The sequence below is a fragment of the Arvicanthis niloticus genome, chromosome 8 (genome assembly GCF_011762505.2).
Source record: "Arvicanthis niloticus isolate mArvNil1 chromosome 8, mArvNil1.pat.X, whole genome shotgun sequence".
Classification (NCBI taxonomy): Eukaryota; Metazoa; Chordata; class Mammalia; order Rodentia; family Muridae; genus Arvicanthis; species Arvicanthis niloticus.
Window position 1 is genome coordinate 85,824,291 of NC_047665.1, and position 25,936 is coordinate 85,850,226.

At 40.1% G+C, this 25,936-nt stretch overlaps 1 protein-coding gene across 2 annotated transcripts in view; it reads left to right on the plus strand.

The window, feature by feature from the left end:
* Nucleotides 1-17,310, plus strand: part of LOC117713872 (uncharacterized) — a 30,789-nt gene extending 13,479 nt beyond the window's left edge. For both annotated transcript variants that reach the window (XM_076939734.1, XM_076939735.1), the window contains 5 exons: nt 4,693-4,796; nt 9,151-9,277; nt 11,138-11,230; nt 14,060-14,166; nt 15,318-17,310. In XM_076939734.1, coding sequence (XP_076795849.1) covers nt 4,794-4,796; nt 9,151-9,277; nt 11,138-11,230; nt 14,060-14,166; nt 15,318-16,373 — 1,386 coding nt within the window. In that variant the 5' untranslated portion in view covers nt 4,693-4,793 and the 3' untranslated portion in view covers nt 16,374-17,310. The remainder of the gene's footprint in view (nt 1-4,692; nt 4,797-9,150; nt 9,278-11,137; nt 11,231-14,059; nt 14,167-15,317) is intronic.
* The last annotated feature ends 8,626 nt before the right edge of the window (nt 17,311-25,936 follow it).

Here is a 25,936-nt window from a genome sequence, read left to right on the forward strand (position 1 = left end):
AAGTTTCAAATCTTGGCACATGAGAATAGTGTGCAAGATAAAGTGGGATCTAGGAGAAGGGGGAAAGTGTGTTGGAGACTAAGAGAAGGAGGGACGTGTGTTCCACAGTAGGAGATGGGGAAGTGAGTTGGAATGTAGAAGGTGCATGAAAGTGTTTGGAGATGAAAAGACATGAAGTTCATTACTTACTGCATCCTCTTCAGAGAGGTATTGGTCAGGCCCACAAGAAGAGAGTTGTGGTGTGTATTTATGCTGAGGTTGGGTCTTCTGAGAGGCCAGTTTCAGTGTGGCAGAGCTTATTCCTGAGATAGATTCTGAAGGGTGGGGATTGTAGGAGCAGTGATCATTATATGAAGCTGAGCCCACAGGCAGGGCTGTGAGCTAGATACCATCCATAGCATCACTTCCAAAACAATGAAGGCGTCTGGAGGCCAGGCTCCAGTCACAAGAGGATATCAACAGAGTGTTGGAAGTGAGCTAGAATCTTCTATCTAAATATATTGAAGTTGACACAAGCACATTACAAATTACCCTGTTACACGAGGTCTGACTGAGGAGACAGGGCTGTAACTGGATGTAGGGAGAACAGTCTCACTACCACTTCTTCAGGTCTGGCCAGAGGGCATCTCCATGATGGTCACTGTAGAGATGAAGGCTGAGATTTCCCAGAGGAGTCAGGGGGAATAGGAGGTTATGCACCTGTGATAGTGAGGGCTCCAGGGAGGCAGGACAGGCTACTCCTCTACCCAGTTATAGGCCTCATGGAAACTGCCCTCTACCTCCTTGGTTGGGTTTGTCTTACTCCGCCCTGAGCACTCACTGCCCTCCTGCCTTTAAAATTAATCCTTGTGTTGAAGATCTATGCAAACATGTCTTTAATAAATCTGTGTAGGTCTGTGTCATGCTAGTTCATCTTGGGATTCTCATTTGTGAATCTCAGGAATGCTAGTTTGGAATCCTAGTCTTACATAAATAGAGTCCCCTGCCCCCTAGATGCTGATGGGGAAGGGAATGGAGCTGAGCCTCTGTCCCTGTCACAGGTGACATCACCATAGGGGATTTTCAGGGACTTTCATCTAAAGCCTGGTTGGTGAATTTCCTCTCCGTGACTTGCTTGGTCTGCCCTCTTAAGCATGGTGTTAACTTGTCTTTTCTGCTTCTGTTTTCTGGCCAGAGATCTGCATAAGGAATTCGTGCCCCTGGCAGAAATTCTGAAATAACCTGGTGTCATCAATAACTCAGTCCTGGGTCAGATAAAATAAAAAGTGACTTGTTGGGAGACTCCTCCATGAGATGTAATCTACCGATGTCCCGGACTACTCTAGTTTGCTATCAAGACTAGCAGCCTGAGTCGCTAAGAGAACTACCTGTGAAACAGCACGTTCTGTATTAGGTTAGCATGGCCACTTCTGTCCCCTCTCCATCCTGAAGCCTCTTTGATGCTGCTCTCTGCTCTTTCTTGTCGGCTGCTTTCTAGTGGCTCTTGGTCTTCCTGTCTTCTGTCTAAAGACACGTGCTGCAGTCACGTGCTGTAGCTCACTGCCTGTGCTTGAATTGTTTCTTGTAACGTTTGCACGGCCCTACAGTTGTTATGGTTACTCTTGTTCAATCCTATAAGTTTCAGAATCCACAACATATCATTTTTTTCTCTCCCTCCATCCTTCCTCTTCACCTCTCATTTTTCTTGGTTTGTAGTCCAGAGTATAAAATCTATGTTCCTGCACAAGCTGGGCCATTATTAGTCGTGAATTTCTGGTTGCTTATTTTTGAATGTGTATGCTAGGAAGCATCAGAATGTAAAATCTCAGATACCCCAAGGAAAATAAGTTTCTGTTTTACTGACAGAAAATACAATAATGGGTTCCCTACTGTGTAAATGTAGATTAATACTGTGAATATGCTAAAGAAGTTAGATTAAAATTCCTAATGCACTTTTACAGTAACCTGCTTGTTCCGAGATAATCCACATACTCCTGAATGTCCACTGTAGAATGGTTAGATGGTTTTCACGTACATGTACTCATCGTAAAAGTCCCTATCAGAACATGCTCTTCACCCAAACCCAGCAGTGTGTTATAACCATTGGCTGTCACTACATTACCTTCCTATTTCCTTCTTCTACACCATAAACACTAATCTACTGGCTCTCCAGATGCAATTCCTCTTGTGAACTTTTTATGAAGAGAAGTGGATGCTGGTGGACTTAATGGTTGACATTATTCAGTGGGCAGAGGTGTCTTAGGTGACATCAGTATTGTAGCAGGTATCATTACATCATTGTTCATGATGAATGATAACTAATTCTATGGAATGCCACACTTAATCTAATCAACAATAAACACATTACCTGTATATATTTCTGTGGACATAACAAATAAATGTTTTATTTGTATTCAAATTAAAGTTTAATATCAACATGCAGCTTATATTTCTCTTGAATCCAAGAATCAACTATCATCCTGGGCAAGATACAAACAACCTTTGGTGATAGGGGAGCTGGAAGAGAGAGAACCTAAGCTGTATAGATGATTGTAGTGGTGACTGGGAAGATGGCTCAGTCAGTAAAATGCCTGCAAGAGAAACAGGAAATTCTAATTTCAGATCCCTAGCACCCATGCAGTAGACAGGAACACCAGCACAGCAATAACCCCACAAATGGAAAAAGCAGTCCTGGGAGAATCTCTGCAGCTTATTGGACAACCAAGCTAGACAAATCAGGGCGCTCCAAGTCCAGTAAGAGACTGCTTCAAAATCCACATTGGAAAGCGATACTGGCAAACACCTAGAGTGGACCTCTGGCCCATGTACATGCACCCTCATACATGTCCATATACCTGAGTGCACACTTGCACACACGTGAACACTCACAAAGACAAAATGCTTCTGTCACTAATATCACTGACTAGGGTTTCACGGGTTTAGGTTAATGTTATTGATGAGAATCCGTATCAGTGTCAGTGGTATCACTGAGCTTACTTCAAAGAAGCCAGTGTAGATGAAGCGTGGCGGCATCCTGGAATCCCGGCATTTGGAGGCAAAGGCAGGAGGATCTCTGAGTTCCAGGCCAGGTGGGACTACAAAGTGAAATCCCGCACAGAGACCGTTCTCACATCACCGGATAACACTGAAGATAGTGAACAGAAGAGTCCAGTAGCAGCTGCCGTCACTTTCTTCTTAATCTTGACTCCTTTAAGGCTGGGTCAGTTTTACTTGTACAACTCAGAAGACTACTTTTTTTTTTTTTTTTTTTTTTTTTGGTTTTTTGAGATAGGGTTTCTCTGTGTAGTCCTGGCTGTCCTGGAACTCACTCTGTAGACCAGGCTGGCCTCAAACTCAGAAATCCGCCTGCCTCTGCCTCCCAAGCACTGGGATTAAAGGCGTGTGCCACCACCACCCGGCTAAAAGACTACTCTTTAATAACATTTGTAATGCTGGACTTTTCTTAGAGAACAATACCAAAATTATGAATTATGTTTTGGTCATTATGAATAGATACCATGTTTTTAAGGGGGAAAGTATATGTGTAATAACATTTTAAATTTTTCTACAGGTAATAATGCTTGATCTTATATGAACAGAGTCAAATTGACCCTAAATCATGCTTAACTTGAAAATATTATAATCTAAAAGTCTATAACTGTATTGGAAAAATCTAGTCCTTAAAGAAGAGTGCAAGGATAATACCGAGTGTATATAATTTATATGACTATGATTTTTAAATGTTTCTAGGAAAGCCATGGAACTTTTGGCAAAAGTAAGCAAGCAGATCTTAATAATATATGTTAAATAAACCTGCCTGAAAACATACCGAAGGACAAGGTGCTTAACACGAAGAGCGAGCTTGAGCCCACCCTGGACGACTGGTCCCCGCCTTCACCCCACAGTTCTTTCTGACTGATCTCTTGTAGTTGTCACATTGGTATCAACACCACAAGCAATGGGTGTGGATTTAGGAGGAAGAGGAATTAACAACAGGAATCGAGCTCTAGGATGGTTTATGGGTTACGTTCAAAGATGAAATGAGCCTGTGTTCCCTAGAATATTCCCAACGTGGAGTCTGACTTGCTTGCCTGCAGACCTCGCTAAAGTTTCCAAATTATGGAAGTGTACATTCTCTTGAACCTCAAACTCTTCTAAGTGATGAAACTAGACGAGATAATGGGTAATTGTACACTCAAACAAAAAACCTGATTTTGAAATCACAACCTTCACTTGACTATGAAAAGGGAAAAATTTCCATCTAAAGGAACAGAAGATTTTTTTCTCTAAAGGTTATGAAAATATTAAATGTTTGCATACCTTAATATCTCAGAATGACAGCAGAAGTTTGTTCTATTTCAAGTTCAAGGGGATGCAGTGGTGCTCACCAGTTTGTGATTTCAGCCCTGGAAGACATAAGAAAAGATAGCAATCTGAGCCAGCCTCTAACTGGGCCTTGATGATAGCTGCAGGCTCTCATCCCACGCCCTTAGAATCTACCTTAGAATGCCTGAAGGCAAGAACTTGCCTTCCTGGTGTCATTCACCTATGGCTTTGTGCCATCTACTGTTGCTCAGGGTCTGAGGAGGTGAGAACTAAACCCTGTCCAGTCCATTAGTGCAGGGAGGAATATTTAATCATCTGTAGAGACACAGTTCACTATCTTCACCATAGCCTTTGATCTGAACAAACCATTATGTGATCTGTCACCAGGATCATCTTGATCAAGAGGCACTAATGCCATGTCTGGTCCCAGTGACATGCTGCTGCCTTGAGGACCATATTGAGGACACTGGGTATCCTGGAACCTGGAAATGGTGAGTCTGTGGCAAGTTCCTTGCAAAGAGCACAGGCCTGATACTTCTGTGATTTTTCTTTTTTAGTTATATTATAAAACAGGTATAAGTTACATCAAGGTTTAATGAATAAACAAACTTGGAAAGCCAATTTTCTAGGATAGGTCCAGGAATAGGTTACTCCAACCTTCAGTGGATACCCACTTCTCCACGCACATATGGGGTTCAATGGGTTGTTTTTTTTTTTTTTTTTTTTAAAGAGGAAGGACAGGACATTGTGATGGAGTGGAAGGGTGAACTGGGGTGGATAGATAAAATACGTTGTATACATCTATGAAATTTTCAAAGAATAAGAATATTTTAAAGCTTAGGTAGAAAAACATGAGTTGCTTTATGTACTTTTCTATGCAAAACAAATCTCTAGGGCTGGAGAGGTGGCTCAGCAGTTAAGAGTACCAACTGCTCTTCCAGAGTTCTTGAGTTCAATTCCCAGCAATCACAAAATAGCTCACAGCCATCTGTAATGGACTCTGATGCCCTCTTCTGGTGGATTTGAAGACAGCTATTGTATATTCATATACATAAAAATATATAAATCTTTAAAAAAGAAATAAGAAAAACAAATCTCTGTCTTCACAGAGAAGATACCTTGTGAATGACAACTTGGGAAGATAGATTCAGTTTCAGGTCTACCCTGGAGCACCTTTTTGCAGACCTTTGAAGCCTGGTGAATCTCTGGAACTTCTCCTGCCTGTGCCACCCCCAATTCTTAGACCTAGCCTTGGTCATGTAATCTGTGTGCCAGGCTAGCCTAGTGAATGCCTGACTTAATTAGGGTTTCTACTGCTGTGATGAAATACCATGACCAAAAGCAACTTGGAGAAGAAAGGGTTAATTTCACCTTACATGTCCTGATGGCAATCCATCACAAAGGGTAGCCAGGGCAAGAACTTAGAGAAGGAACCTGGAGGCAAGACTTAAATAGATGCTATGGAGGAATTCTGCTTACTGGCTTGCTCAGACCACCTTCTTCTACCACATAAGACCACCAGCCCCAGGAGTGTCAGCACCCACAGTAATGGGCTCTCCTCCGTCGATTACCAGTCCAGAAAATGCACCGCAGTCTTGTTTGCAGACCAGTCTTTTGTAGAATTTTTTTCAATTGAGGTTTCCTCTTTAAAAATGACTTCTGGCTGTGTCTTGTTGGTGTGGCACTAGGCAGGACAACTTACCCCTCATCAACCTGGCACATAAACACATCACTGTTAAACTAAAACCTTTCCTTTCCTGTCGCCAGGATGCTCTATTAATATGGCTATATAAAACATTCTGATTTTTTAAAGTTCTAGAGTCTTTATAAATTCACACACCTTAAAATTCCAGTTCATTTAAAACATCCAAAGCTTCTCTAAACACACAAAGCACTCTACTGTTGGCTTCTGTGAAAGAAAAAAATAAGTTAAATACTTTCTTACTCCAAGAGAGAAGAGCCTGGCTGGAGAAATGGCTCAGTGGTTAAGAACACTGACTGCTCTTCCAGAGGTCCTGAGTTCAATTCCCGGCAACCACATGGTGGTTCACAACCATCTGTAATGGGATCCAAAGCCCTCTTCTGATGTATCTGAAGACAGTGACAGTGTACTTATATACATAAAATAAATAAATATTTAAGAAAGAGAGAGAGAAGAAGAGGAGGAGGAAGAGGAGGAGCCAGGGCACAGTCACAGGCAGATCAAAGCAGAACTGAAGTCCAGCAGTGTAAACAGTTTGGTGCTTGGTACCTAGACTCAGTCACCATCCTCTGTGCTCCAGTGGGCTGTGGCAGAGGCACTTCTCCAGCTCTAACCCTCCATAGAAAACACAACTTGTTTCCTAGACTCTAGCTTGTCTCTATACCTTGATGTAATAAATTTCAAGTAAAACAAACAGAAAAATATATCAGAAAGAGCAAACACAAATAAATTACTTAATGATACAATTCAAGAATTTTGAAGCTCTTGCTCTCTCTGCTTCCCTTACCCTCTCTCTCTCCATGTGCTCATGGCTGGTGTCTACTTCTACTTCTCATCTCCTCCTCCTCCTCCTCCTCTTCCTCCTCCTCCTCCTCCTCCTCTTCCTCCTCCTCTTCCTCCTCCTCCTCCTCTTCCTCCTCCTCATCCTCCTCCTTCTCCTTCTCTCTCTCTTTTTCTCTCTCTGCTTTTCTCTGTCTCTACTACCCTTTTTAACTCCCCTCCCTATGCCCTTAATAAACTCTATTTTATACTAACAAAAAAGATTTTTGAAAAAGAATAACAAACCAAATCAAATAAATAAGCAAAAAAATTATAAAATCAGAGAAGAAATTAATGGAGTATAGATAATGAAAACAATACAAAGTATTGACAAATCTAACAGTTGATTTTTTGAGAAGGTTAATAAGATTGACAGACCCTTGGCCAAATTAACCAAATGAAACAGGACCCAAATGATCAGAATCAGAAATGAATGGGGAAACATTAAAACAGACACCAAGGAAATTCAGAATATTGTAAGGGAATATTTTACAAACCTAAACCTTAAAGAATAGATAAGTTCCTTGATTCATCTGAACCACCAGAGTTAAAGAGAAGACAAGAAGCATAAACAAATCCCTTAAAGTAAGGAGATTGAAAGACTATTTAAAAAGCCACAAGACTCAAAAATCCCCAGGTCCAGACAGATGCTGTGATGGTTTGAATGAGAAATACCATCATCAGCTTAGGCATTTGGACACTTGGGCTCTGGTGGAGGTGGTGTAGCCTTGCTACTACTACCTGCCTCCTTCAAGTCTCCTCTCTCTCTCTCTCTCTCTCTCTCTCTCTCTCTCTCTCTCTCTCTCTCTCACACACACACACACACACACACACACACACACACACACAGATGGAATAATGCTAGCCAATGAAATAAAAGTCTTCTACAATGAAACCTTTAAAAAAAATTTGCGGGGCAGTGGTGGCGCACGCCTTTAATCCCAGCACTTGGGAGGCAGAGGCAGGCGGATTTCTGAGTTCGAGGCCAGCCTGGTCTACAGAGTGAGTTCCAGGACAGCCAGGGCTACACAGAGAAACCCTGTCTCAAAAAACAAAACAAAACAAAAAAAATTCAAAGTCATTGAAGAAGACAATAGAAAATGGAAACACATCCCCACCCCCTGCTCATGGATTAGTAGAATTAAAGGTATGAGAATGGCCCTCTTATTTGAAGCAACAGTTTCTGCAGAATCTCAGAAATCCCCACAGCATTTTTAGACAGCGATGGCACTGGCATGAAGACAAACAGTAGACCAAAGTAGATCTAAACAAGGTTATACATAATTACAGGCATCAAATATTTGTATATGATGAAGATATATAGGTATACAAATAGCTCAGGTATTTATACTGATGAAAAATAAAAAGAAGTTATATTGAAACAATTCTTTGTTATACATATAATTTTAACATTAAAGATGAAAGCTAGGTTCCATAATCAGATATGAAAGAGCCTGTGTTTCTAACAATACAATTTCAATAGATATTAGTTTGATGCTTAAATGAAGACTATGGAAATTGTTTGCTTTCATGTCTCTGAGGGAGAGGAAAATATATTTACAATTAAAACCCTGTAGTTTAAGACATACGTGTGAGCCAGGGCGTTTCGGGTGATCTTTCCTGGAGTTGGGTGCTCTGATGGAACCATGGTGGGAAGGGGGTGTGTGTGCTCTTACAACAGCTATGCCAGTCACCTGGTGCATCATGGGTGAGCACTGCCACAGACACCCTGGATTCCTACAACACATCTGATTCAGAACTGATTTTGGTTCTCACATATTGAGGAAACTTTCAGTATGACAATTTTTTACAACTGCTACATCGATTTATATGATTCCTTGTAGATTCCACAGTTTGAGACTAGTACCTCTTCCATGCCAATCTCTCAGAATCAAAGTCATGGCCCTGTCCCCTCTCCATGCGGTATGTCACAGTGGTGCTACACAGGGGTGTGGCACCCTGACATCTGCCTTTTCACTGATTTGTCTGTTCTTTACAGATTTAATGTCATTTTTTACATGATTATCTGTATTATCACCATTGCTCATAATCATACAGACCATTCACATACATGTATTCTTCTATGGATTTTTGTTTCTGTTGTAATTCCTTGGAAAACTTTCTAATTATATTTTTTGAATCAAAAGATTAACTAATAGATAAGAGTTGTATATTGATTTTTCTTTCTATCATATAGAATCCAAAACAAGCTACATTTTTTAATAAGGCACTGATAAGACATAGATACACATAAAACAGCAAATTCCCATCTTTATTCCTATGGCTGAGGACAGCTTGGATTGGAGACAAATGTGTTATTCTAGGTGTTGGTGTCATTTGAGGACGTAGCCGTGGACTTCACCTGGGAAGAGTGGCAGGACCTGGATGCTGCTCAGAGGACTCTGTACAGGGACGTGATGCTGGAAAATTATAGCAACCTGGTGTCCTTGGGTGAGTCTGACTCCTTTGTAAATCTCAGCGGTACCAATTGTAGAGTTGTTGCTTGCTTTTAATACTGATTTGATATTGCACATTTTAATCTACAGGGCAATGATACAATTTATGAAGAAGAGTGTAGCTTTGTAATGTGTGTAGTGTATAGAGATCAGATCAGTCGTTTGGATTGGGAGCATTTAAAATCCCTCCGATGTTGTTTTGAAACCTTCAGTTGGTGTCATCCATACGGTTACTGTAGTACTGTACTTCCTAATGTTCCCAGTGAACACTCACTTCCCTTTTCCATCCCTCCATCCCTGTGTCTTTCCCTCGCTGTACTAATTATTGTTTTACTGTTTGAAGCCACCTGTAGTTTTCAAGTATAATGAGAACTTGGAGGATTGTTTATTTCATGCCTGATGTATTTCATCTACATATTCAGACTTTCCTGGGGAGACATAGGAAAAATGTGTTTGCTCCAAATATGGATGGAGTTTTATTGCCCAAAGAAAATTTTCATTAATACTTGGTCTATATTCAAGGTTTTTTGGCTCTCAGATTTCCAAAAAACAAAACAATACAAAACAAAACAAAACAAAAAAAACAACAACTAACCAAACAACAAACCCTACTCTTGTTAGTTTTTACCCATAGTTTTACCAACCTACACCTGGGCAAAAGTGTGTCCTGGCTGGAATCTCAGCCGAGAAATTCAGAATAGTCTCAGGGACTGTTCTTACCTACCTGTTACATCTAAAGACCTAGAGATCTGCTGCAGAGTTTTCTCATTTCGTCACCGTGACTGTGCCAGGCCATCCTGTGTTATAAAACAGTGCTGATCATGCCCAGAAGAATAGCCACAGTCTAGGCCAACAGAATGCCCTGTGCTTGTCACTGTGACAGGATATTCTAGTAGAGTATGCTTATGTGCAGATTTCCCTGAAAAATACAGATGTCATTTCCTTTGACCATATGCATCCCACAGTGAACAGTGTTAATGTAGTTTTAGGTTCAGTTTTTAGAAATCATCATTTTTTGTAGTAGCTGTTCTAATATAAATGCTACCATATGTTTGTCCAGTGTTTTATAGCTTTTCATTTTGTATCATAAAAATATCATTCTGTCTACACTTTGGTAATAAGTCATTTGACGGAAGTCTATTTAGTTTTTACTTGTGAACACATCTGTATATCATATTTAAGAACAGTTCAGGCTATTTGTCCAGATCTAATGAGCTCTTTTTCTTTTCTGTCTTTGGATGAGTGAGGTCCTTAGATACTAGATGTTAATCTCTCACTGAGTAAATACTTTGCCATTATTTTCTCATCCCAGTGCCTAGAACTGGGTTTACAAGTAGGTGTATGTGCAGTGAGGCCAGGACTTTACTTGGATTCTGGGGATTTGAAATCAGGTCCTCATACTTGCATAACAAGCACTTTTACCTGCTGTGCCACTAACCAATCTCCCTTTTGAAATTTCTTAAATTCATTAGTTAAAGCCACTTGGGGACAACATTCCAATTGTGGAGAACATGAGTGAAAACCTACTTTAATAGAAGTTTGTAATTCATGTAGAGCTAGGCTTACAACTCAGTTGTCAGAGTACTTTTCTAGTGTGTGCAGGGCCATAGGTTTAGTCTCCAATCCACCAAAATAAATAAATAAGTAGAGGAGGGGGAAGAAGAGGAGGAAGAGAAGAAAGAGAAAGAAGAGGAATAGGAGGAGGAGGAAAGAAAGACAAGACAGAAGACAGTTTCTAAGTCATTCATCATCATGTAGTTTCCAAGACGTAGCTGTTGCCTTCCAGCGGTAGACTTGATTAGTAGGAGATTATCAGTAGACTTGATACAATCTGTACATTATATCTCATTCACAGGGCACTGCATGGCCAAACCTGAGTTGATCTTCAACTTAGAACAGGGACTTGGGCCACGGAGCAAAGCAAGAACCTCAGTCTGGAACCCCTCAGGTCAGTGAGTGTTATAAGCAAGAAAGAAGCATCATATTGGGCTAAAGCCAGTCTTGAAGACGGTTGGTCTCATGGACCAGACTGTTGGTTTATTCCATTTTCCCAAAGTTCTTTGCATTAAGCTACCAGTCTTGAGTGTCTCTTCTTTGGGAATAATTCAGTGACTTTACCTGGTGCTCAGTGGTTCTTCCTCCATTCCCTTTCTTACTATATGTTTTAAATTAGACATTTATTGACATTATTTCCTCACTGTCTTTTTGACTGTTGGTTATCTTTACAATTATCATGATACTTAGTAATCACACAAATGCATCTGCTCTTAAAATATTTCCCTTTCGTGTGAGCAAAGTTCAGCAAAGTAATGATGTGTCACAGTGCAAAGTAATGATGTGTCACAGTGTGAAGTAATGATGTGTCACAGTGTGAAGTAATGATGTGTCACAGTGCGAAGTAATGATGTGTCACAGTGCAACAAGCAACACAGGGATGCTAATCAGGAGCAGAGGGGAAACAAGGGCTTCACATTAGATAGTAACAGAGGATATAAGCTCTACGCTGAAGGCCTCTTAGGTAGTTTTATGAGATCTCCAGTGTGTGAGTCTTGTGTTAAGGAATGAACCAAGAGTAAAGTCAGAGACAGAAAACATACTCCATGAAATTAGTATACAATATTGTACAAATCTTGGCCACAAGACAAATATCTAGAGATATAGAATTACAATCACAAATTGACAGGAGCTGAGAATATTTCCTCAAAGGGCATTATAGTTAAAAAAGGCCAGGCTGGAGAGATGGCTCAGCAGTTAAAAGCACTGACTGTTCTTCCAGAGGTCCTGAGTTCATTTCCCAGCAACCAGACGGTGGTCACAACTGTCTATACAGGATCTGATGCCCTCTTCTTTCATGTAGGAATACATGCAAATAGAGAGCTCATATACAGAAATAAATCTTTAAATTAAAAAGAAAAAGAAGACCAAGAGGACTGAACATAAGCAGAATATTGAAAACTATAAACAAAAAGTAGAGTTATTTTGTTTGTTTTGTTTTTTCAATTTGTTTTTTGAGACAGGGTCTCACTGAACAGTTCTGGCTGGCCCAAAAGTCATTATATAGCTCAGGCTAGCCTTGAACTCACAGAGATCCACCTGCCCTTAACTCCAGAGTGCTGTTATTAAAGACACGTCCCACCGTACCTAGGTAATGTAAGTGTACAATCATAGTTAATATCTTGACAGAAACTCTGAAATTCACACAGTATAGTCTTAGGTATTTTAAACCCCAGGGGAAAAACAAACAAACAAACCCTGCAATCAAGATTATTCTATGTAGCAAAGTCAAAACCAGAGAACATTATGAATCTGTATAATAAGCATTGTCTTCCCATAGCAACATTTATAAAAGGAAATATTTGATTGGAGCTGGATTATTGTCCAGAGGTTTAGTCCATTATTGTCATGATGGGCAATATGGCAGCAGATAGGAAGACATGTGCTGGAGAAGGAGCTGATGTTATACGTCTTGATCTTCAGGCTACAGAAGGGACTGTGAGTCACACTGGGTGTAGATTAAGCATATGACACCTCAAAGACAGCCCTCACAGTGGCATACTTCCACCAAGGCCACTTCAACAAGGCCACATGTAATAGTACCACTCTTCATGGGACAAGCATTCAAACACATGAGTCTATGGGAGCCATTCGTGTTACAGTTAATATTTAATAAATTGGGCTGCACAGGCTGACCATCAGACCACCATGCTCTGCGGCCTGAAGCCAAGCTCTCCATAGCTAGAAGCAGCCAGAGGCCACAGACACAGGCACACCATAGCTAGAAATGGCCAGCCAGAAACACCGCCCTGGCACCCACGAGATGCTCCACCAATCTTCCACGCTGTCTCCATAAGACTGGGTTGAGCCCAGACCATCCCGCTATCCATGTGGTATCTGATAAAAATGAGATTCTAATGTTTAAAGATTATCCAATAGCTTTATATATTTGTTAATGGTCAAATAACAAGACACCCACACAATTAGAGGTGTTGCCTAATACCTAACCTAGATATTACTACTACCGTAGACTGCTGGAGACATGCGTACATCTGCCGCCATTTCCCCCCCCCCTTCCTCCTTCCTCCTAGCTCCTCTTTTTTCTTTTCCTTACTCCTCCCACATTAGCTCCTCCCAAAATACCGAGTTTAATATAGCGGAAATATACCACTACACATTCCTATTCAAACCACCATATAAGCATAAACGGAATCACTCCATGAATTCCAAGCAACTATTACAGAAGATATTTAAAACAAAGTAACTAAATCTTTTGTGTAAAGACAAGCCACAGGCAACATTTCTCATTAAAAAAAAAAAAAAAATCATTCCCATAAAACCCTTAGAGGTTCCTGCCATTCTTTATTAGAGCAAAGTGTACTAATTGAAACACACTGTGTAGTAGTCTTTCCCTAATCTATACTGTACTTGGGAGAGAGAATGTCTACAACACCTAAGTCCTATACATAGCTAGTAGAAGAAGGTAAGACATTCTGCATTCAGATAATAAAGAGCCAGGACAGACAGAAGAGTGAAAGGAGAACATGGTTATAGAGAGACCTACAACTGAGAAATGGTGTGTTCTTGCCATTTGTTTCAACAGCACAGCAATGCAGAAGAGAACCAGGACTCAGCACCTCAATATCTGTTAGTATACGTGTAATTCTGACTCACTGAAGACTAGAATATGTACAGTTATAAGAGGATATCTTAAAACTTCAGTGTGTTTGAATTGAATAAATTTGTGCCTAATTCATAGAATTGTAATTTTGAATATTTTCAGGTGTCAACAAAGTGAGTAGTCTGGTTGATGGCATCCAGGAAAATGATAGCAGAAATTTCTGGCAAATTGAAATCAACAGCCATACATCAAATGAAGAACTGGTTGAAGTAGGTAAAACTGATGTGAGCATAAAGAGTGGCTATAGTAGGAGTCTTGATCGGGTTCATTTTCTCTTCTAGTTAAGGAAACAGCATGAGTGTAACCATTAGCATCAAAGGCAATATCAGACAGAGCAGACAAATCAACCAGTGAAGAAAGGTTATCATAGGGGTGAGGAAACACACATTACAAGGCACACAGAGAAATACCTCAGCAGAGCTGAGGGACCCCTCAGGAGCCTGAAGGCTCGCTTCTCATTGACAGCTTGGGGGTTTCCAGGGCGTTTAAGGGATCTCCTTGCCCTAATTTAGGGTTGATCAGGGTGAACAAAGGGAGACTGGCTGATAGAGCCAGTGCTTTGGTGAGCATGCACTGATCATCCTTGAACTCGCTGGAGATCTGGCAGCAAGCAGCCCTACTGGCTGGTAAAGAAGGCCACTAGGCCTTACTTTAAGCTGCCAGGCTTTTATCTCAGATCAAGAGAGTGAGGAAGAAGCTGGCATCTTGGAAGGTCACTATCTTTATTACCTAGTTACAGCCCCTCTCCCAACTGTCCATCAATCAGGTATCTGTATAACTCCAAGTCTCTCAAAATCATATGTCATAGTTGAATGTAAAGAGTGGAAACTATTTTAGAAATGTTTTCTCAGAAACTTACTCTATGGCAAGATGAACTTCTCATTGGTGAACCTGGTAAGATGTAGGCTAGAGAGGAATTTGCTAATTTTAAAGTAATTGAAACCTTTCAGTTATCCTGAGTCTCTGAGTATCCTTAACAGCAGCTAATCATGTCTTTCTAAATATTTAGAATCAAGGAAAACCTCCAAAGGAGGGCTATTAGCTCTGAAGTTGTCACCTGTAGGGGAGCTGGAATGAGCCCAATAAATATGGGAAAGTCTGTGATGAGGCATCATTTATTCAAGTCAAGGGGCTGATTAGGAAGCAAAGTTTCTAATACAATGTATGTGAGATAACATTCTTTGACTAAATTCAGTAAATGAAGTTATATTTAACAGTGGAGAGAAATTTTCAATGTAGTCATTGTGAGAAGTCTCATTAAGAAATCATGACAAGAAAAGCACAGATAGTAAACTCTACAGGACACCTCCCCCCCCACCCCCGTGAATATGAAGATTGTAAAAGCTTCTTTTATTTTAAGGCAGAACTGAAGATTCATGAGGAAATCCACCGAAGGACAAAATCCTATGAATGTGAAGTATGTTTGGAAGCATTTTACCTGAAGCCACAGTATAGCACACAGCAGAGATATCACACATGTGAGAATCCATATGACTGTAAAAAATGTAGAGATGCTTTCTATTCTAAGTCTGCCTTCAGTCAATATCAGAGGCTCGAGAGAGGAGAGAAACCACATGCATGTATAGAATGTGGGAAATCCTTCTACTGCAAGTCTCACCTCACTGTGCATCAGAGGATTCACACAGGTGAGAAACCTTATGAGTGTAAAGACTGCAGAAAAGCGTTCTACAGCAAGTCCCAGCTCAATGTGCATCTGAGAATCCACACAGGTGAGAAGCCGTATGAGTGTAAAGACTGCAGGAAAACGTTCTACCGTAATTCTGACCTCACCGTACATCAGAGAACTCATACAGGCGAGAAGCCCTATGAATGTAAAGTATGCAATAAAGCTTTCTACTGCAACTCCCAGCTCACTGTTCATCACAGGACCCACACGGGTGAGAAGCCTTATGAGTGTCAAGTATGCAATAAAGCTTTCTACTGCAAGTCACAACTGGCTGTCCATCACAGGACTCATACAGGTGAGAAGCCTTATCAATGTAAAGACTGCAGGAAGGCATTCCAGTGCAGGTCAGACCTCACTCGACATCAGAGAACTCATACTGGCGAGAGACCATATAAATGTAACGAGTGCAGGAAAGCTTTCTACCGCAGGTCAGACCTCACCGTACATCAGAGAACACATACAGGTGAGAAGCCCTACGAATGTAAAGAGTGCAGAAAAGCTTTCTACTGTAATTCCCAGCTCACCGTACATCAGAGACAGCACACAGGGGAGAAGCCGTATGAGTGTAAAGACTGCGGGAAAGCCTTTCAGTGCAAATATGAACTCACTCGACACCAGAGAACACACACAGGTGAGAAACCTTACGGATGTATAGAATGCAAGAAAGGTTTTTACACCAAGTCAGATCTCACTCGGCATCTGAAAACTCACACAGATGACAAACCCTGAAGGTATAGAGGACAGTCATACTTAATAAGTCGGTCCTTAACTGGCATCAGAGAACACACATAAAAACTTTTTACCATAAAATGAGACTTAATCTCAGAAAATTTATACAAATTCAAGAAACCATTGATGTAAGAATGGTCCCTAGCTCATCTCCATGTATATACCAATTAGTTTAGGGAATGTGAAACAGGTCAAATCTTTTGTGACATCATGCAGTATATACAGGTAAATTTCCCTTTGGATATAAAGAACACTAGAGCACTTTTTTCTTAAATCATAAAGTACATTCAATGGAAATCTCATCCAGACTATATCAACATATATGACATGAAAGCTTTTGATACCTAAGTCAGGCCTCAGTCTACAGAAAAGCTCATAACTTTGTTGTAGTGTACAGCAAATGATTTGGCCAGTTGCAGCTTTTCATCCTGAGCCATGTGGGTGGTCTTGGCAAGACTCACTTGGACTTGATGTCTAATAGCATAGCAAAACACGAAATCAAAAGACCCAGGAAAGCTCGGCACGGTGGACTCGGCTTTAATTCTAGCACTCAGGGAGCAGTGCCATACGGAGCAGCGTGAGTTAGTGCTTAACTTCTCCAACATAATGTGTGCGCTTCAGGTAGGGATTACAGTGAAATCCTGTCATAAAGAAAGTGAGAAAGTGTCAAATGGCAATAAAACCCACATTGTGGTTAAACTATAAGAAAGAATATCAGCAACTTTTAAAATAATACTTGAAATTCAGCTTGGTCGGGCAGTGGTGGCGGACTCCATTAATTCCAGCACTTGGGAGGCAGAGGCAGGCGGATTTCTGAGTTCGAGGCCAGCCTGGTCTACAGAGTGAGTTCCAAGACAGCCAGGGCTACACAGAGAAACCCTGTCTCGGAAAAAAAAAAAAAAAAAAAAAAAAAAAAAAAAAAAAAAAAAAAAAGAAACTCAGCTGATGTCAGAAACACAACAGAAATACAGTAAACATAGGAGTGTGATGGGAGAGCACAGGTGCCACATTACATCATCAGTATAGTGATAGTGACTTCGGGATTCAGCTGGAGACACACAGTAGGAACCCCATCAGTCTACAGGTTATAAAAACTGCACTCACACATGAGCAAGCATGACATCAAGTGTGATGTAAACACGAGTTGAGCTTGAGTGTGGCTCAGTCACACGTGTTTGCAGCACACATATTTCCTGTTCTGGGTGTGAGAGTTCTTACACATCACCTGGAGTTTCAACATTCATGCCCATGAGTCCATTTTTAGAAACTATAAGCAATCTAGAAGAAGTTCCAACAAATTGATCATCATTTTTTAGTGCTGTCAGTGAATTCACACCTTGTTTAGAGAGACAAGGTCTACATATGCAGGGCAGGCTGACTTTGAATTTTTTATATCGTGGGTAGACCTCATATTCACAGTCACACTGATTCATGCTCTTGAGATCTTGGATTAGAGGAACCGTCTTCCGTGTAACCATACATGTCTTTTATATGTGGCATTTTCAGTGAAATTTCAACATTCTTGTACATCATAAATTTGGAGGAGAAAATTCAGTTTATGTAACTTGCATGTTAATTTCCTGATGGAATTGTTTGAGATGACATTGGAAATGAAGCATCCAACTGTATACTACCAAATAAACACAATGATACTTCCAGCCAGTGAACAATAAGCTTTTTCTTTGGTCATTTACTCTTCTTATAACTAGTTTGGTAGTAGCGAGTGAATGTAGTAGGCAAAGACCACCAATCCTAAAAAACATCTGTTTCTACACAGTTACTTCTTGAAACATATGAGTTTTTCTACATGTTACTGGTTTTGTTCAAATTTTACCTACAGAACACTCAGCATGACAGTATAGGAAACATGTAAACTCTGTATAAGAAACAGTAATGGAGGAAATGGAAGTGGCATGTGCATACCTTTGTATGTGTGTAGTCCTGAATGGAGTGTTCAGTATACATGAGTGGGATACACAGACGATAGATAGATAGATAGATAGATAGATAGATAGATAGATAGATAGATAGATAGATAGATAGATGATAGATAGATAGATTGATAGATAGATAGATGATAGATATTGGGACTTACTCTATTCATTATCTTTTTGTCACTCTAAGTATCAGACACAAATTAAGGTTTGAAGTAGTTGTTTTGGATTGTGGTTTTAAAGGATTTTGTTCACTGTTACTTTGCCCCAGAGCAATATGAACAATATTATGGTGACAGGTGGCTGTGGTAGAAGAGTCCTCACATCATGGCAGGAAAGGGACCAAAGAATAGACATGTACCTATTACTTCTTCTAAAGCATGATCCTAATTATATAAATTTAATTAGACACTACCTCCTAAAGTTTGTATTACCTCCAAAAACAATGCTCAAATTTGAGTTCAAGTTCTGTGGGAAAAATTCTATGTTAAACCCAAAATACATGTCAGGCAGTGGTAGCACACACTTTAAATCCCAGCCCTTGAGAGCAACAGGCTGGTGGATCTATAATTTTGAGGTCAGCCTAGTCTACAGAAATAGTTCCAAGACAGCCAGGACTACAAAAAGAATCCCTATCTTGAAGGATTGTTTTAATTAAAAAATAATAAATGAATGAAATAAAGCCAAAATACACTACAAAAATTTACCTTTAATAAAATTCTATTTATAAATTGTTGAATATGATGCCTTTATAACTTGTTATGTTCTTTCTGTATCTGTTATCTAAATGGACATGGATGGATTAAACTATCCCGTAAGCGAGAGGAAGAGCTGATTTCCAACGTGTTTACAAAACAGAGCTGTTGCCGGGCAGTGGTGGCGCACACCTTTAATCCCAGCACTTGGGAGGCAGAGGCAGGCGGATTTCTGAGTTCGAGGCCAGCCTGGTCTACAGAGTAAGTTCTAGGACAGCCAGGACTACACAGAGAAACCCTGTCTCAAAAAACAAAAAAAAAAAAAAAAAAAAACAAAAAAACAAAAAAAAAAAAAACAGAGCTGTTGTGTCCAACTGGAACATCTTTTTTTTAAAACTGTGGTTAAATTATTTTTTAAAGATGAAATAGATTGGGAGAGCAGATGATGTATTTGAATTATGGTTCCCATTCCTCCCACTTCCTCCCAGATTCTCCAAGCCTCCCAAATTCACATCCCTTCTTGCTCTGTCAATAGAAAACAGACAGTCATCTTTTAAAAAGTAAAATATTAGAAATTAAGTTAAAATAAGCCGGGCAGTGGTGGCGCACGCCTTTAATCCCAGCACTTGGGAGGCAGAGGCAGGTGGATTTCTGAGTTCGGGGCCAGCCTGGTCTACAGAGTGAGTTCCAGGACAGCCAGGGCTACATAGAGAAACCCTGTCTCGAAAAACGAAAAAAAATAAAAAGTTAAAATAAAAACCAACAAACCTGAATAGGACAACAAATGAGCAGAAAAACAAGGAGCCCAAGAAACACACACAGATGTAAAAGCACACATTGACACATGCAGAAATCCCCTAAAAATGCACACCGAGAACCATAGTATAAAAGCAAAACACCTGGAGGCTAAGAGGGAAAGGTGAGGGTAGGGGTGAAGCATTTTAATATAGAAATGTAAAAGTAAGGTACATAATTGTTCCCCGCTGTCCACTAAGTTAAAGTCCTTGACATCAACAACTCCCATTTCCTCCTGTTGGTTGTTGGAATGCTGACTCTGCAGTTATGTCCCCTTTCTTCCGTCTACCTCTGTGTAGAACAAAGAGAGAGAAATATGTTTACCAAATGTTATCTTCTGAAGACTATATATATTTCCTAGTATAGGCCCCTCAGGGTATGCCTTGAAGAAAAGTGGTAAAAATGTGGTGGGTTGACGTAAAAGGTTAGAAAACTGGTGAAATCTCACCCTAAGTGATATTATATGGCATGTGTATGTATATGTGTAATACAGTCCCTGGTGTCTTTAAAGAGGAAAATGTTTTAGAAGGTATCATTAAATGTGTTACTAGATGTGGTCATTTAATTGAAATGCATTGGACATTAAAAGTTATATGGGGCCGGGCAGTGGTGGTGCACGCCTTTAATCCCAGCACTTGGGAGGCAGAGGCAGGCGGATTTCTGAGTTCGAGGCCAGCCTGGTCTACAGAGTGAGTTCCAGGACAGCCAGGACACACAGAGAAACCCTGTCTCAAAAAAACAACAACAACAACAACAAAAGTTATATGGGAAAGTATGAAGCAATGATGACCATTGTAGTATACAGAATTACCCTTATTTCTGGAGACAGGGATGCCTCAGGATGGTTATCTATGAGAAACAATGTTCACAATTTATTCTTCATTTGGTTGGTCACCCTGCATGAAGTTAGTTGGAGATATACCTTAATTAAATCTTTATGTCTATATCATACCAATATTTCTTCGAAAGGCCTTTCAGGTCTATGTAAATGTGTCTATTGACATTCTAGTGTGATTCTTCAGCAGGCATGGAAGTAGTGCTAGAAAGAAAGATAGCAGAGATACCTGGTTAAAGAACGTGTGTGTGTGTGTGTGTGTGAGAGAGAGAGAGAGAGAGAGAGAGAGAGAGAGAGAGAGAGAGGCTGAGAGAGAGAGATAAAGCAGGGTGAATATTGTGCCCTCCTGTGAAATGTCTGAGATTCTCAGGGAAGGGAATGGGGGCTGAGAGTTTAGTAACCTCCTCCTGTATGAGTTATTTTTCTGTTGCTATGATAAAACACCATGACCGAGGAACTTATAGAACAAATAGTTTTATTTTGACTTATACTTAACAGAGGCTTAGAGTGTGCTCTGTCAGGTGGAGATGGCAATCCTCACAGCTGGAATAGTATGCTGAAACCTCACATCTCCTAAAGCAGACTTGAAGCAGAGAGAGAAACTTGGAAGTGTTGACAGTCTTCAGGCTCTCAAAGCCTGCATCCAGTGACATACATCCTTCAACAATGCCACATTTCCTAAACCTCCCCCAAACATCTCCACAGCTGGGCATGAAGTGTTCAGATACATGCCTTTGGAGGACATTCTCATTCAAACAAGCATGCCTCCATTGCATGGACTGTCCCGCTTGAGGACACATAGAAAGAGCATTAAGTGTCAAATAGCTACCCACTCCAGAGAGCACTCTTACCATTTGATAATATTGGTGCTTTAGGAGACAGTCCTGAAATTTCCTCCATCTCCCTCCGTCTCCCACTAGATAGAGATAGCTCTTGACGCTGGGAACTGCTATATTACATTTGACAAATGCTATTAATTCTCAAAAAAACACAAATCTCACATGCAAAGATGTTTGATACAGAAATAGCATCTGCATTTTGCTGGAAAAAAAACAGTGAACACAGAATAGTTCATGTTAAGTATACAGTTAATTACAGAGCAGGGACATTTTTAGTCAAAGCATAATGTATAAGGGTGATATTAGAGTGCTATGGTGATATGAATCTATTCAAACTCAGTATTTACCTATATACAGTAAAAAAAAAAAAAAAAACCAGCATGAAATAGGATGCCATGCACAGAATCTGTTGTAAATGTCTATCCATTATCTTTGGAAGGAGGATAAGGTATAGGGAGTAGAAATTAAAAATATGAAGAAATTAGACTTACAAATGGCACAGAATCATCACTTACCAAGAGCTAGGCAGAATGTTGTAGCCAGATGTGTTGGTGACGTACATCTGTAATCCTGGCACTAGCAAAGCCAAAGCAAGTAAGTTGTAAACTTGAAGACAGCCAGAAAAACATAACATGACCCTTTCTCAAAAATACACCAACAATAAAAGGAGGGCTGCAAGGCACATGAATACCTACAAATACTGAGCCTGCAGACATCGGGATCCTGTGATGAGAATGGGTACTAGGCACAGGAGAAAAGATGGACAGGAAGAAGAATATCCCATGATCCATGGCACAGACAGCAATTATAAGTGTGTGTTTCAAATCAGTCCGTTGTAAACACTTTGAATTTCCGCATACAATAAATATAAATGTTTGTGTAGCAAATATTATAGTATGTATAAAAGAATTAGCAAAGATTGCTATAAGGATGTTTTCTGAGAATATGAAAGGTTTGGGAAATAAGCAAAAATAAGAATAATGTAGAAATCATGTGTCTGTCCCCAAAGAACAATTGCAGTTGGAGTTACGAGCACCTGTTAAACAGCTTGGGGAGTTTATCTGGAAGTGGATCAGTGTGGAAGAACAGGCAGCAGGCCGACACTGGGTGTGTGTGGAAAGGACTCTTGCTAAATTAAGTTGGTATTGAAATTTTTTTCTAGGATAATGAAAAATAATTAATTTTAAAGGTCTATTCATGTTTTATGAAAAATAAACTTGAGAAGCTTTTAGTATTGTCTGAAGAAGTAGAGAAGTAGAATGAACTCAAGGCAATATATTCTGAGACATAAAACTCATTACATGCTACTGGATCTAAATCTTCATGGTCTTTTCAACCTTACACGTGTTTGTTTTTTTGTTTAACTGAAAGTAGATTTATTTTTGCATACAATATATTTGGATTATGGTTCCGCCCTCTCCTAGATACTCCCTGCCTTTCCAAATCCACATCTTTTCTTGTTATCTTGTTAGAAAACAAACAAGATTTTTTTTTAAAGAAAAGGAATAATAAATTAAAATAAAAACAAAGATGAATAGGACAACAAATGAAGAGGAAAATAAGAACCAAAAAAAAAAAAAAAAAAAAAAAAAAGAGCCCAAGTGCTGGGCATGGAGGCCTGGACTCTAGAATCCTTTGGGTGTGTACCCAAGAGTGGCACAGCTGATCTTGAGGTCAATCGATTCCCAACTTCCTGAGGGGCCACCACACTGATTTCCACAGTGGATGTGTGAGTTTGCTCTCCCACCAGCCGTGGAGGAACATTCCCCTTGCTCCACATCCTCACCAGCATGGGCTGCCTTTTGTTTTATTGATCTTGGCCATCCTGACAGGTGTGTGAAGAACGTCTGAGGATCTGAACAAGTCTCAAGTGTTTCTCAGCCATTTTAGTTTCTCTGATAATACTCTATTTAAATCTGTACCCATTTTTTAATTTTGTTTTTTTTTTTTTTTGATGTCCACTTATTTTAGTTCCTTATGTATTTTAGATATTAGTCTTCTATCAGGAAAAAAAACTTTGCCTTAGGCACTTGGAAAAAAAAACGTTGCCTAATCTGCAGCATGCTCCTTTGTCCCAATGATAGTGTCCCTTGTGATACAGAAGCTTTTCAGTTTCATGTGATCTCATTTTATTGATTGTTAATCTTACTGCCTGAGATATTGTTGTGTTCAGAATGTTTCCTGTGCCAATGAGCTCAAGGCTATCCCCCATTTTCTATCAGATTCAGTGTATCTGGCCTTACATTGAGGCATTCGATCCATTTGGAGTTGTGTTTTGTGCAGGGTGATAGGAATGGATCCATTTGGATTCTTCTCCGTGAAGATCTGCTTTCCCCAGCACAGTTTGTTGAAGATGTTGTCTTTTTTCCAGTCTGTATTTCTGATATTTAAAGATTTTTTTTTTTTTTTTTTTTTTTTTGGTTTTTCGAGACAGGGTTTCTCTGTGTAGCCCTGGCTGTCCTGGAACTCACTCTGTAGACCAGGCTAGCCTTGAACTCAGAAATCCGCCTGCCTCTGCCTCCCAAGTGCTGGGATTAAAGGTGTGTGCCACCACCGCCCGGCATGTTTTTAAAAATATATATATATATCCACAAGAAGAGGCTAGAAAGATGGCTTGATTGCACTGGCTGAGCCTACAGAGGACCGGGCTTTCTTCCCAGCGCCCACATCACAGCTCACAACTCATGCAACTCCAGTTCCAGGCGCTCTGACTCCATAGTCTGGCCTCTGCAGGCACCAGGAACACACACAGTATACTTAAGTACACTCAGGCAAAGCATACATGCACATAAAACAAATACAATAAAGTGAATTAATGAGATGTGGGGAAACTTTGACAGGATACACACTCTCCATGAACTATGCTGAGGCAAGCTCCTCCACGTTACACGTCAGTAGTAGTTGAGGGCACATTGTTAGAGTCAGACTGACAGGTGTCTGTCATTTCTGGGGGAAGCAGATGCTTGTCTTTTATGTTTCTGAAGCCGATATGACCTAGATAAGAAAGAATTTTAATTTTTAATTTATTTTAATTTTAAACACTGTGTTCTCTAACTCAGGGGAGCAGTGTGCCTTGGCATGCACTTGTCTCCTAACGCGTGCATAGAAAATACTTGTCTATCCTTGGAAAACACATACTTGAAACTATAAGAGGTTTTCTTAGTTGGTCAGGTGACTGCTAACAACTATTCTATATAAAATGTGGGGGTGCTTAAATATTCTCTTAATGAGACAGATCAATAAAATATCAGGCAAAGGGATATTTTATTTGGTAAAGGAAATGATAAATATTTGTGTAAAGCAATATTTAGTTGTTAAGAGCTCTAAAAGTGTTTTACCAGAGTTGTGCTTACAACTTAAAAAGAAGAAAAAGAAAGAAAGACAGCAGAAACCACACGTTCAAAAGGAAAAGCTGCAGACTCAGCAACACTAAAGCCCACAGGAACATCAAGTGTCTGAACATCGCTGTCTTTGAATGGAGTTGATGCATCCAGCATCAATTCCATAAGAACACAAGTTCACGTGTGTGTGTGTGTGTGTGTGTGTGTGTGTGTGTGTGTGTGTTATTTTGATAATCAGTGGCCAAGCATGCTGAAATTGTATAAACAGCCACCCTCAAGTCTCCTGGAACAATATGCAACACTTTCTGTCCTATTTGTCACAACCTTATCAAATAAAAAAAGAAATTGGAATATATGTTTGAAGATTTTCTTTACCCTAGGAACCAAATTTTCATCCACATTTGTATACAGCAAGTATTGAGTGATTGATTAACTACTTTTGTCCAATAATGAAGCAAGTTGGGTCCATTAAGCCTATGGCATACACATCATCAGAGGCAATGCAAGTGGGTGGAGTGTCAAGTGTGAGGTAAAGGACGGAGAGTTCATGTTATTCATATGTCAGTCATAAGTTACCTTCATCAAGTTATCCGACCTCCCAGACAGAGGTGGGACCTCACACATGGTCCTGGCAGTCAATGGAACTTCTTTTTAACGTCCACGCCCATCTGTACAGCAGCCACTTCTGAAGGTCTCAGAATCCTTGGGAACCAAATCTCTCGTTATATTTAAATTCTGTTGATTACTGTCTTGGTTGAGATTTCCATTGCTGTGAAGAGAAACTATGACCAAAGCAACTCTTACAAAGGACATTTAGTTGGGGCTGACTTACAGGTTCAGCAGTTCAGTCCTTTATCATCATGACAGGAAGCATGGCAGCATCTAGGCAGGCTTGGTGCTGGAGGAGCTGAGTGTTCTACATCTTGATCTGACTGCATCTAGAAGACTATCTTATGGGCAGCTAGGAGGAGGGTCTCTTCTGTACAGGGCAGAGCCTGAGCGTAGGACCTTTTAAAGCCCACCTACACAGTGACACACTTCCTCCAACAAGACCACATCTACTTCAAGGCCGCACCTGTTTTTTTAACAGACTTAATTCATTTATTTTTCTTGTATAAAAACCC